The sequence below is a fragment of the Hyperoodon ampullatus genome (genome assembly GCF_949752795.1).
Source record: "Hyperoodon ampullatus genome assembly, chromosome: 4".
NCBI classification, from domain to species: Eukaryota; Metazoa; Chordata; class Mammalia; order Artiodactyla; family Ziphiidae; genus Hyperoodon; species Hyperoodon ampullatus.
Window position 1 is genome coordinate 23,269,173 of NC_136917.1, and position 14,042 is coordinate 23,283,214.

General features: G+C 46.0%; 1 protein-coding gene across 1 annotated transcript in view; it reads left to right on the plus strand.

The window, feature by feature from the left end:
* Positions 1–393: 393 nt before the first annotated feature.
* Positions 394–14,042, plus strand: part of FAM193B (family with sequence similarity 193 member B) — a 31,556-nt gene continuing 17,907 nt past the window's right edge. The window contains 1 exon segment of the mRNA XM_079703334.1: positions 394–660. Within this exon segment, the coding sequence (XP_079559460.1) occupies positions 451–660 (210 nt within the window). The 5' untranslated portion in view covers positions 394–450.

A 14,042-nucleotide genomic window follows, 5' to 3' on the forward strand; every position in this document is an offset into this window, starting at 1 on the left:
TGCAAAATGGGAACTACCTTACCTGCCACTTAGTGTAGGTACGAGGAGTCAGGTCATGGCTGTGAAAGTAGCGTAGCACTATAGAAATTACGAATTCACTCATCCATTTAACAGTTATTAAGCGCCCAGGTCCGTGCAGCACGATTACTACAGCGCACACCCTCCCCTCGCGCAGGTCTCATCCCTTGGATCCTGGGATGGGGAGGGCGTTTCCTCACCAGGTTGGTTCACTCTTCTGCGGAACTCCGGGTGGTGACCTTACTCAAAATGGCGCAGGCAGCCTCGGGGGCTAGTGCGGCGGCGCGGACTCCGCGTGCCCTCTGACCTGCTGGCAGCGACGGAGGGGGAGCCGGGCGCCGCCATATTGGCTGTTGTCCTGTGAGGGGAGCGGCGGCGGCGGCGGCGGCGGCGGCGGCGCGAGTGAAGCGAGGGAGCGGCGCGAGCAGCAGCATGACTCGGAGGCGGAGCAGGCCGAGTGGCGGCGCGGGCCGGCGCGAGCGGGCGCGGGCCGCAGGGCCGCAGAAGCCCCAGGCGCCGGAGCCCCCGCCGCCGCCGAGCCTGGAAGCAGGAGCGGGTGCAGGGCCCCCGGAGGCGCCGGCGGAGCCCTACCGCGACGGCCCCAGGGAGGAGGACGACCCCAGTCTGGCTCCCGGTCCCCAGGTAGGAGCGAGCGAGGCGAGTCTGGCTGCTCGGGCTCTTTCACCTCCCCGGAGCGGGGCCGGGACGGGTTTGGGGATGGACCATCCTCCCCCGGCTGGGGCCAGAGCCTTACCCCCTGGGCCAGGGCTGAGGCTTTCTCCCCCAAGGCGGGAGTGGAGTCTGGATCCTTTGGTCCAAAGCCGAGGCATGGCACGTCCGGTTCTCCTGAGACCAGGCTTCCTGCCCTCTCCCGCCGCCTCCGGGTAACGTTCTGGTCGCACACCCACACTGGGACCGCGCACCAGCCTTGAGGCCACAGCTTAGGTCTGTGCCCTTTACCTCCCCTGGGCCCACCTGCTTCCCCACCCACCCACAGGCCACCTCGGGGGGCTGGGGCCTGGAAGGCTGCAGCCTCTTCCCTCTCCCCCCGGGAGCGGCTCCACCCCTTCCCCTCGCTGCCCCCTCAGCACCTGTGCCCCCAGCACATGTCTCCCGGGGCCTCCCTCCTCTCCTTGCCCAGCGGAGCAGTTGCAGCAGACAGTCAGGCTGCCCAGAAGACTATTTGGTGTGGCTCCTGCACCGAGGTGGAAACCCAGCAAAGCCTGCTCTTTCTCCCCTGTATACCCCCGACCTACAAGGCGGCCCACCCAGACCCTCAAATCCCTGGGTTTGGCGAATCCTGCTGAGAGTGAGCAGTAGAAGGACTCTCCAAAGCTTCCAGTTTGCCACCTGGGAGAAGGTCGCTTTCATTTGAGCAAAGGAGATAATAGGAGGTACCCTGTCGGTGTTCACTGAGAAGCTGGGGTGGCATGAGCCACAGTTGCCCTGGGAGGGTTATGGCACCTGGGGCTGGGTGGCTCGCCCTAAGCTTGCTCTGACAAAAGAGTTTTGAGTTGGTTTTTTGGATGAGCCTGCCAAGGAAGGCAGGCTCCTGCAGGAGTCTTGGAGGGTCGGATGCAGCGCCGGATGAGGATGAGGCGTGGCAGAAGATGCGTTTGGCTCTGCAGACACTGCATCGGGCAGCAGGGGACTCTGGGAGGCTGGTGCAGCCAGAAGGCATGGCTCTTGACAGCCTTCTAGTAGAATCTCTGGAATTGTGCATGTGAGTGGGGATGCTGTTTGGGGTACCATTCCCAGAAAGCTTTCCCTGACCTCCCCAGTTGCGTGAGGTGCCCCCTCTGTCCCACAGCCCCCTGTGCTCCCCTCTGGTGGCACTCCCCATTCTACAATGAGATAGTCTGTTGATGTGTCTGTGCCCCACCCCCCGAACTTTGAACTCCACCAGGGCACAGATCGTGCCATCTATCCCTGGTCCTCCACACCTAGCCCTGGGCCTTGCTGACACAGAGTAGGAATAACTAGGTGAATGAGAGAGAATGAATCCGTTGAGAACCTGTACTTATTGTAACCCAGTTTTGATACTGGTCTCCTTTGTGTCTCAGATCACAATCAGATTTTTAATTAATGAAGATGTCACCACTTAGTGAGTGTCAGAAGCCCCACCTTCATCCCCACCCTTACCCTGGGCTGAGACTGGTTCCAAAGGATTTGACTCCTCAGGTTGGACCCCACCCTTGCCTGGTCTGACGTCCCACCCTGAAGCTGCTTTCCCCTCTAGGCTTCTCTTTCCCTTCTCTGGGCCCCCTGGGAGTGCTGTTCTCCAGAAGGGGATAGTGGGGGAGGAGAGAACCAGGGAGCTGTTGTCTTCTCTCTTTCCCATTCAGGGTCCCCTGCCACTTAACCAGCCTATAGTATATTCATGGCCAGAAAGTTTGGTTGATGGCCTAACCATTTAGTTTTTATATAGGACACAACTTTAACATGTAGGTTCCTACCTACTCCACTGCTTGACCTGCCAATTCATTCATTTATTCATGCTAGGCACTTTACATACCTTCCCACCACCCCTGTGTTCTCCTCAGCATTTAGCACAAATGTGATGAGTTAGCTATTGGTGTAATTATTGGTCAGCTTTTGCTATGTAAACTCTGAGAGTGCAGGAACCAAGTCAGTCACCATTGTACCCCTATGCCTGGTGGTTAACAAATTTTAATGAATGAACTGAAGGATATAAATACTATTAACCCCATTTTTCAGATGAAGAAACAGAAACTCAGAGAAGCTAAACATTTACCCAAATAACTCCTACTATAGGTGCCCCCACTACCACCAAAAACAGGACACTCTGTGTACTGTGGGGTATTTAACAAGGCATTTTTTTACTCTAGCCACAATAGGTGAAACAAACTGACAAACTCTCCTCTGATTGTGCCCCATTTTTGTTGGGGAAGGGGGTTCTGGGTGCCAGAAGCAGGCCTTTGTGCCTTGTTGAAAAGCACCTGCTGAAAGAATTGGGATCAGTCATTGCTGTACCCACAGGCATACCTTTGGTGAGGATCTCTGGCTCCCACCACCACTTAGAAACCCTATCTTAAATACATAGAGTGGGTAAGTAAGGTGAAATTCAGTGTCATATGCCAAACCGATACCAAAGATGGCAAATGAGATCACTTTCAGTCCACATACAGGTTTAAATGCCTCAAGTCACGTGTAGTTTTGTTTTGATTTGAGCCAGTATTTTTAAAAATCAAAGGTTTCCCGCAAAACTGTATTTGTGCCACCTCTTAAAACAAAATCTGGTGCTCCTGGGCCCACATTTCCAGGAGGCAGTAATCTGCAGTCTCTGAGAAGTGTCTGCCCTCTTTATCATATGAAGGACACCTAATCTGTGCCAGGCCCTGGGCCAGCTGGAAATGCAGAAGTGAATCAGCCGTGGTCCCTCCTCACAAGGGGCTCATTTGGTCTAGAGAACAAGTTTATAGTAGTTTGCGGTAAGGCTAGAAGATCATTACTTCCTCTGAGTTAAGGCTCATAGGCCACTGGTTGCATCCAATTTCCTTTGCTCATTTTCATAACTGTACACATTTAAATGCAGGACTTTGAGTTTAATTGGAATCCCAAAAGTCCTTCTAATTGATCAGGCCACCAAACTACATTGATACATTCACTAAAAACCCAAATCCTCATTTATTTCCCAAGAAGACTAAAACAGTTACAGCCTTCTTAGCAAAGAAAAAAAAACAAACCCAACTTACAAAGCGGTTGGAGGAGGCAGTGAGACATAGTATTTAACGTTACAGACTTGGGGTGAGCTTCCTGCTCATTCTCCTAGTTTTGTTGCTGTGGGCATGCTTCTTCCCTTCTTTAAGCCTCTTCCAGAGCTTCACCAGAGAATGTGGAGCAACCCACAGAGCACCTAGTGCTCCTCACGCCGGAGCTAGAATTGGACGTGGCGTGTGGCAGCGAGCCATTTGGCCATCCAAAGCCTGAGTGTTCTCACCTGCCAGCTCTGCTGGCTGTCTCTAGTTCTCTTGGACCACTCAGCTTGTAGTCCAGGTGCACACTCAGTAAACCCCCAGGAGACTTGCTAGACTGTAAACTGGCATTTGTTGGGGGTTGAGCTCATCCTGCCCTTCCCATTTCTCATCTCTACAGCATCACCTGGGACTTTGCCCAGCCTAGTTTAAAGGAACTCTAGAGACCTGGCTCCCCCACTGCTCAGAGTTAAACCTGCTCCCTCATGGGACTGGAGCAGGTGCTCAGCCAGTATCTTTATTAAAATCATCTCATTGTGTTTAATCCACTCAGCAAGTATTAACGATCTCTGTGCCAAGGCCTTTATTCGGGGCACACAGATCAATGAGATAATCCCTATACCCTGAGACTTCCCCCTTAAAATCACTGCCCACCCAGCCATTTTCATTGCAGATAGGAAGAAATGGTACTGAGGAGAGATCCTTGTCACCTCTGGTTCTTTGTAAGCCAGTAGAGATTCACTATGTAGAAATGCCAAAAGTCTTTTGAAGATGAAGACTTACCTACTAAGATTTTAAAATTTTAAATTTCTGGACTTCCCTGGTTGGTCCAGTGGTTAAGATTCCAAGCTTCCAATGCAGGGAGCATGGGTTCAATTCCTGGTCAGGGAACTAAGATCCCACATGCCATGCGGTACAGTGCAAAAAAAAAAAAAAAAAAAAAAAAGTAATTAAAATTTTAAATTTCCTTAAAATGTCCCAGAGCTGTAAGCTTAATAAATGATATCAGATGTACTATTAAGGTCCTAACACCTTTACTTACTAAACCTAGAATTTTTGAGAGCATGGGCTATGTTTTAATTCATTTCTGGTGTATTTATTACGCATGGTCCTTATGTGTTCAATGAATGGCTGTTAAACTAAATTGTAATAAAAGAGATGTTAGGTTTCTAGCACTTTGTTCTTATCTGCCCGCACTGCTAGGCCAGGCTGGCAGTCACTCATTCATTCAGGCACATTGCACACACACCATGTCCAGACTTCCTCTCGCCTGACCTGGCACTCATTTATTCTACCAACACTAATGGACACCTGATCTGTGCCAGGCCCTGGGCTAGCTGGGAATGAGGAAGTGAATCAGACATGGTCCCTGCCCACAGGGGCTCATGGTCTAAAGAACATACATATAATAAGTGCAGTTAGGCTAGAAGAGCATCTCTTCCTCTGAGTTGAGTCAAATCCTAGATCCTAGTACACGCCTTTAGAAATATTTCAGCCTTTTGGTTTTTTTTTTCATGTATAAAATGACAGTGATACTGGGCTCACACTAGGGTTCAGCAAGTACTGCATGTCAAGCACTGAGCACAAGTGGTAGCTGTGATTATTATAGATGCTTTGTTCTGAGGATGCACAGACGTGATAGCCTAGAAAAAGCTTCTCAGAGCTGAGGCTTCAAGGTCAAGTAAAAGGTCCTCCAGAGAAGGTGAGAGAAAATGTCTAACCAAAGCAAACAGCATAGACAAAGACCCAGAGGCCAGAACTGCCCAGCTTATGGAGAGTGGTGAGAGGTCTGGCTGGAGAGTTTAGCAGGTTCTTAAAAACCAAGAGGTTTGGGCTTTATCCTGTAGGCAATGAGGAATCAATGAAAGGTTTTAAGTAGGAAAGTGAATGTGATGTGCTTCATTAAATTCTCTCTGATAGCATGGAAGTAATTCTCAGTGGGAGAGGCAGCTGTGATTGCTTGATTCTACCTCTCCCTCTCCCTCACCCCAGCCTAACTAATAATCAGATGCCCTGTGCTTTGCTGGACCCTATCCGAGACCTAGAGTCTTTAGGTCTGGAGCCCAGGATCTGTTGTTATTAAATTGCCCCAGGTGATTCTGATGTGTGGCTGGGTCTGAGAATTGCTGAACTGAGGGTGCCATGGGCATCTTTGCGGAGGCCTAGGCTGTTCTTTAAAGAATGGGGCCTCCTGGGGGAAGAGAGAGCTTTTCCATAAGCAGGAGAAGAAACAGCCTTAGTTTTTAAAAAAAACAAACTTTTCCCAGTTCTCCAGTTGTTGCCCATATTCTCCAACTGCTAATCTTTCTTCGTGTATCGAAACACTTGCTGCCACCTCTGCTGAATGATTGGGATGCACTGATTCATGAGACACAGGCCCTGCCCTTGAAAAGCTGTCTTCTGTGAAGACAGATTTTAATCAGGATACACGTGATAGGCTCTCTACAAGAGACATGTAAAAAAGTGTTAGGGCATCCCAGAGCAAAGCACAGTTTATTTTGCCTGTGGACTTAGGAGAATGTAACACCCCAATTGAGCCTAGAAAGGAAGAGGCAGTGGGAACCGTGTGAGTGCAGACGTGAGTGCTCACGTAGTGGAGAAGGGGAGTGGATACTGTGGAAAGGAGTGGTTGGTTAATGGTTCTTGGTGGCAGAATACGCAGAGCAGAGAAGGGCTGAGGAGAGGCATGCTTGTGTCCCGGGAAAGGCCCAGTGTTTGCACCCTTCAGTTCTGTGCCCATGTTCCCACCCTCATCCTTCAGACTCTAGGTGGATGAACATGGTGCAGTCCTATAGGCCACCTGTCCATTATTTCCTCCCCAAGGCTCTTAGCTATCCAGATCCCTTTGTGGTTTCCCCCTCCATCCTGAAGTGAATAGATATAGGGAAACTAAGGCAGAAAGAAGGGCCCGGAAATATTGAAGGTTCTTATTAGGAAGTTGGCAGCCAGAGAATGTGGGCTGGGTGGGTGGGCGGGGGTCAAAGAGACCTTGAAGGTCACCTGTCTAGTCTTCTGTCCTGTGCTTCAAGTAATAACTTTGGATTGGGCAAGTCTCACTTAGTAAGTTTCCCTGTCATTTCTTCCAGGACAGAAGAGGAAAGAAACTAACGGGTATTGAGCACCTACTGTGTGCCAGGCCCAGGCCAGGTACTTTATATAATTTATTTCCTTCTGTCCTCACCACTCTGTGAAGTATGGTTTTATTCTCATTTCATAAATGAGGAAACTGAGGCTCAAAGAAATTCAGTAATAATCCAAGATCATACTGAAAATGGCAGAACTGGGATTTGAACTCACAACAGTCTGTCTCCAAAGTTCATACTCTTCCACCCATGAGAACTCTGTGTTGCCATTACAGAGTAGTCGGTAATGTTTGCCCAAGGTTCCAGGTAAATAAGAAGCAGCTTAGGCCTTCCTGTGACTGATTACACCCAGGAGGCAGGTTTGACAGATGAACTAGCCTTGGCGGGTGGAGGGCCCCTGGGGTCAGAAAGACTCACTGCCCTATCCTTGACTCAGCTTGTACAACTGAAGAGAATTCTCCACAAAGTGGCTTTGTGTTGTGAAACTATTGTCCTACCTCCTGGAAGTACCTGAGCCAACAGCCTGAGTGGGAGTTCGGGTGAAAGCTCCAGGGCACTGAGGTTGTATCAGCTCCCTAAGAATTAACTACACCTCTGATGGCCAGCAGTAGAATGGTCTGAGATTCTTAGCACTGATGCCCTCCCGTTAGTGGCCTGGAGTGACGCAGCCATGCCTTTTCAACATGGTATGTCGGGAAAGGGGCTGGTTTGGCTGTGTTTTAGTTTCTGTCCTTTGTGTAGAGCAGCTGAGACATGAGCCAGATGAGCTTTAAGGATTCGTTCATTTATTCAATGAATGCCTACTATGTGCTGGGCCCAAGCCAAGCCTAGTTCCTGGACACACTTCAATGGCCGCAGTCTACTCCCTGCCCCCAAAGAGCTCCCATTCTACCAGGATTTGCAGTAGGCAGAGGATATGTCTGTGGCACAATGTGATAGGTGCTATACTGAAATAATTCTACTCAGCCTGGTCCAGCAAAAGCTTCAGTGACCTTTGATCAAGATTTTAGAGGATAAGTAGGAATTTCCTGAGGAGTAAAGCTGAGGTGCTGGGGTTTGAAGGGGCAAGGTGTATCTGAGGAACAGTATGAATAGAACCTGTGGCTCTCAGGTGTTAAGCATGGAAGTGGAGTATGGAGAGGTCATCTGGGGCCAAGTTATAAATGCCAGGGGCCAAAGGGTGCCCTGGTAGCGGGCTCCACCAGAAAGGAGCCTAGAGATCAAAGAGAGACCAAGGTAGGAAAGAGGAGGTAAAGGAAAGAGATCCTCAAACTGGATAGGTATGTAAGAAGGCACGTAATAAGCTTATATTAAGTAGAGAAGCCCAATGTCCTAATCAGTTTTTAATTTATGTATTATTTTGTTTATTAATTATAATTGTATGTTATTTTAATATGTGTTCCTGCCTGATTCTCCAAAATGAATACGAGGCATCCTGGGAGTTTGGGAGCATTGACAACCCCGTGCATGAACCTGCCTGGTTTATGCATGTGTTCTTAAGGCAGGAACTCTATGGTTCCCAGCACCTAGCACAATGGTTGGCACCAGGTAGGGGCTCTGAGAATGTTTGTTGAATGAGGGAATGAATGGGTGAATGGAAGAGTGAGTGGTAATGACTGGGCTGATAAGTTTTTCTAGGCTGGGGATTAATCATTTTCTCTGCTTTTGGAAGGGAATTTTAACTGTTGTCCTCTGCCTGCCTCAGTGACAAGGAGGCTTTTGGAGTTGGGTGACTTGAGAGTAGAATGCTCTACTGGGCCACTTCAGAATAGAATTTGGAAACTGTTGCAGGGCTGCTGGTTAGATACAGCATGTGTCTTGGGGGAATCCTCCCAAACATACACAAACTCTTGGGAGTAAAAAGAATCCATGAAAGGAATGAGAGAAGGTTTGGTTCTGGAAATTAGATCCAGCTTCAAGAGCAGTCCTTGACAGCCATCTGGCCTAGTGACACATAATTCCCAAGTTGTGGCCAGAAAGTCTGAAGTGCAAAATTCACTCATGCCCTCAGAGAGCTATCCAGATATGCCATGAACTGCTATATGGTTGTTAATAATCACTATTGCTTATAGTGCACCCACTGGGTGACAGGCACTGTTAGATGCTTTACATCAGCAGTTCTCAAAGGGTTTGGTCTTGGGACCCTTTTACATTCCTAATAAATTTTGAGGACCCAAAAGAGCTTTTGTTGGTTAAACTATTGATATTTACCAAATTAAGTATTAAAGCTGAGAAAGTTTAAAAATATTTAGTTACTAATTCATTGCACAATAACAATATTAAACCTATCATTTAACATAAATAACAACTTTTAAATTAAAAATAACAATTTTCCAAAAAAATTAGTGAGAAAAATGGTCTTGTTTTCACTTTTGCAAATTTATGTCTGCCTTAATAGAAAGAAGTTAGATTCTCATATATGCTTCTGTATTCAATCTGTTGTAATACATTATTTTGATTGAAGTATGTTTTAAAAAAAAATCCGACCTCACACAGATACATAGTGGGAAAGAGAAAAGTATTTTGATAGCCTGTCCAGACGATTGTTGGTATTCTTCTTTGCAATATGGAATCTGAGACCATATCAGTAAAGTCTTTATACTCATTTACATTAAAATCTATTGGTTCAAAAAAAAAAAATCTGTTGGTTCACCTAACACTTTGAGTGGACTTTATACCGGTGCATGATTCTGTAACATTATGCTTTGATCATTTGGAAAGTAGGTTCACTGAGTTATGTAGATCTTCCAAATGTTTTCCTGTTTCATTTTATAATATCAAAAGATAACATTTGTTAATATCACCATCAATTTCATCATAAAGTCTTTAAGTATTGGGATGCTGTCAAGCTCATTGTTGTGGATACAACTTTTCCAAAATTCTAATTTTCTCCTAAAACTTGAATTTTATCATTGACCATAAATACAGAGTTGTTTTCCTTGAAGTGACAGGCTCGTTTTGGTCATTTTTTGAGAAAATGTCTGCCAATAACCCAAGTCTGAATAACCATCGTTTGTCAGTCAGTCTTTCTTTGAAGTAAAAATGGTGTTCCATGAAAAAATTGGCTTCCCCTTTCTTTGATTTTATCTTTTTTCACAGGAAAAACTAGAATGTCTTAGCATAATGCTTCTCAGACAAAGACAGAAAAGTCTTGGGCCTGGTCAGGTGAGGGAGCAGGTACTGGTTTTAATGGCTGCACATGCCAGCCTCCTGGGCTGAGAGTGGCCACAGTCTAGGGTTCCCCTGGTTCATTGACTGCTCTGGGGATGTGCGTGCTACAACACTGATCCCCTGTGTGAGTAACCCCACACTGTCCAGAGATTTGGGGTTTGCTCAGAGAATGAAGCAGAATTATCTTGGAGCTTTTTTGAGCAGATCCCAAATCTAGAGAACCACTAGAACGTTTCCTTTCTCTCCTCCATGTTTTACCTAAGGCTAGACCGGAATCTGGAGAGGCTCTGAATTTAAACTGAGGTAAGAAGTAATAATTCGCTGTTGCCCAGGGTTGCTGGATTTAAGAATCAGTTCCATCAGCCTTTGTGATGAAGAAACGTGGTTGGAATTTTCATTCATTCAATAAACATTTATTGATTATGTTATTCATGTGGGAATACTGTGCCAGGTGCTAAAAAGTACAGCTTGAGAACAGCTAGTTGAAAGCCTGAATTGACTACAGAGGATAAGAAGTCGTGATTGCCAGGAATTTGGAAAATGGCAGGAGACTGCAGTCAAAGGGAACTGTGAACCAAGAGCTTTTCTCTGCCAAAGCAAAAATTTGAAAAATCTGGTAGTATTAACTGTATATAATATCTCCAGGGATTGGAATTCTCACAACCCTCTGGCAATTAAAGTAGAGATGAAAATGTCAGAGGGAAAACTCCCCAGGCTCCACTGGGAGTTTTACCCAGGGGCAGGCACCAAAGATTAGAGTTAAGACAGCTTTGAGGGTGGCCTCCAGAACTACCTGGGCCTAGAAAGAAAGAATCTAGTATACCAAACTCAAGACAGTGGATAAGCTAGTTTCCAGTGTAGACTTATTAAGAACAGACCAGCCAAGGGGCCTAGATAATAGATTGAATACCTTCTGTATGGATCCCTTGAGCTAAGTGCTTTGCATCTCTAATGTCACTTAATCCTCTGGGCAACCTTATGCAATGTAGGTGGTATATCCCTGCTTCAGATTGTACTTAATTAGCTTTCCAGGCCCTGTGTTTCTTCCTTTAACTAGAAAGACAGCCTGCCCTGTAAATTCACTTCCACTGATGGCTATTCTTATTTATCATGTGTACCATTTTGGCTCTAGGGAAAGTCATGTTATTTCCATGAATGTGGAATCCCATTGTAATCCCCAAGGAATGCAATCTTCCACTCTTCCACACTTGAGATTGGAACCATTTGGGTGGAGGTCCAGGGTGGGGAGATGGCCTTTTTCTGTGGGAAACAGTAATTTCAAGCAATGTCTCACCAAACTGCCTGCCAGCTGTATTGCCATGGGGACACTTAACAAATCTGATTTAGCCACTATGTGCCCAGCTGAGTCTGTGCCTTGTGCTGTACTGTGAGGGATCCAGACAAGAATCAGATCTGGTACTTGCCTTCTAAGAGCACAATCTAGTAGAAGGGGCAGTTAAGTGGAAGGCACAGATGTTGTAACAAAGGCACAATGTGCTGTGGGGATATGGGAAGGAGAGGTGAATTATAAGAGGGAATCTCTAGGAAAGCTTGGGTGAGATTGGATCTAAGCTGGGCCTTATTTAAGCCTTGCCCATCTACTTATTGGTAAATGTGGGGAGGAAGGGGGTTTTAGGCAGAGGATCCCCTTTAGCAAAGGCATGACATAGGAGAGTACAGGGAGTATTTGGGGAACTTAAGGAATGACTTCATGGAGTGAGGACAGATTAAGATGCCTAAAAATCACCTTCAGTTCATTGCGTGTGAGAGACTCTTACATTCTCTTAAAATACAGTGATTGTATATTCTATATTTTCAATCGTAATCCTGATTTTAAATACTGTTTCCCATTGCCCCTATCATGTTCATAATTAGTGCCATATGTTGAGCAACATATATGCCTGGCACTAGGTGCTTTATAACAATGCTCACAGCCAACTCTGCAAGTCAGGACTTAATCCCATTTTATAGATGGAGAGACGTAGAATAAGTAGAACTTGCCCAGCATTATACAGCTGGTAAGTGATGGAGGCCCAGGATTAATGCCAAAGCGAGTGTTGTTTCTACTACACCCCAGCACCTCCCACAAGTACTTTGGCACTAAGTACAGTCACATTGATTACATATTTAATTTATAAGAATTCTGTTTTCACTTTTAAAAGAAAACAGAAAAAATCACTTATTACACATTGTCATTTACATTATACATTTGAATTCTTGGTTGTACCTACAAAACCATATATACTGTACTTTACAGGCCATATAAAAATTTCGAGAATAATTTTACTCATACAAGATTTTCATCTTATGTAATAACTATAGAACCTAACACTGAAATGAAATGAAACTCCATTGTAGTAAAATTACACGTCCTGGTGTTTGCCTTAAAAATATGGTCACTTTTCTATTTCTCACAGGGAAAGGGACTTGGGCATTGACCTCACCTCCTCCTTCTGGAGTTACTGTGGCATTTTGTAGCTATGGAAAGTTACCTGGGTACACATCTCAGAAAGGCTTTCCTTGCCGTAACTTATCTGAACATCATCCTTCTCCATCAGCCTTCCACCCTTTCCATGAGATACTCATCACCAATGGGTTCTGGAAGCCTATATTCTTTTGCATCTGTCATTAAGCAGCTGACTTGCTCACTGAAATGTCCCCTTGGCACAGACTGTTTAGGCAGCATCTCATATGAGTTCCATATGTAAGATTCCTTTCTTTCTCTCTCTCTCTGGTACTCTTTTCCAAGGTCCTTGTACTTCCGTAAATGTTTCAGTATGCTCCTGGTACTACTGTTTGATTCCTTTCTTTTTCTAGAAACCAGGGACCCAGGTCAGTGTAATTGTAACATTACAGATTTAAGGATACCCTGATGCCAACTTATTGTGAGAAGGTGATTTTATTCGAAAAAGATGATGCCATTTATTTTATTGGTAGGATGAAAATGATACTCTTATTAATTCCTTTGCTTAGGCCTTTGCAAATACTTATTACCTAGTGGTGGGTAAGTTTGGAAGGTATATCAGTTAACTACTGTGTGTAACAAACCGCCCCAAAACTTAGTGGCTTAAAACAATACTATTTATTATTTGTCATAAGTCTCTGGGTTGACTGGGTGTTTCTGCTGATCGGGGCCTACTTGGCTGATCTCAGCTGTGCTCACTCGTCTATCTGATCTGCTGGCCAATCAGCTGGGAAGACTCAGTTTTCCCCACGTCTCTCACATCCCTCTAGCAGCTAGCCTGGTCATGCTAACATGGCATGACAGGGGTGCGAGAGTGAGCAAGCCCAGCCATGCAAGGAGGCAAGTAGAAATGCATACACACTTTTCAAGCTTATGCTGGCAGCATGTTTGCTAACATCCCGTTGGCTGAAGAAAGTGACATGACTGTCAGAGTGAGAAGGGACTATAGTACAAAGTTGCAGGATATAGGAAAGCCATTAATTGGAGTCATTAGACACAATCAGTCTCCCAGTCAGTACCCCTCAATGTGACAGAAAACCTATAGACTTATATTTCTAGGTGAAGTTTGTCCTAGAAGGGAAAAACAAAATCCAAATAATAATTACTGTGTACTGGGACCATGCTATCGGCACGCACAGGGCTAGGCACTTTCCCTATCTAGGCACCAACCCTCACAACAACTCTGCAAGGTAGGTAGGAAATCAGAGCTCAGGAAGTTCAATAACTTGCTCAAGGTCACCCAGCTAATTTGTGGTCAGGGAAGGATTAGAATGTGTGTCAGTCTGACCCCCAAAGCCCAGGGTTTTTTCACCATACCTCACTGTCTCTCAGAAGCACCAGGGTTTGCCTTACCCTCCAACTCAGTTTTCAACTGAATTGATAACTCTTTGGCTCCTCCAGAATGCTGCTGTGATCCTAATGGAATTGTGCAGCTCTTCAGGAAACCTACATGTTCCCCCAAACTGCGTTAACTGAAACATTTTTTCTTTCAGGTGGGGATTGGTCTATAGACTTCACAGACACCCAAGGATTGTGGCGTCTCCCAGACATGCCAGAGAAGGAAGGGCCATCTTCTCATTAACCTTCAAG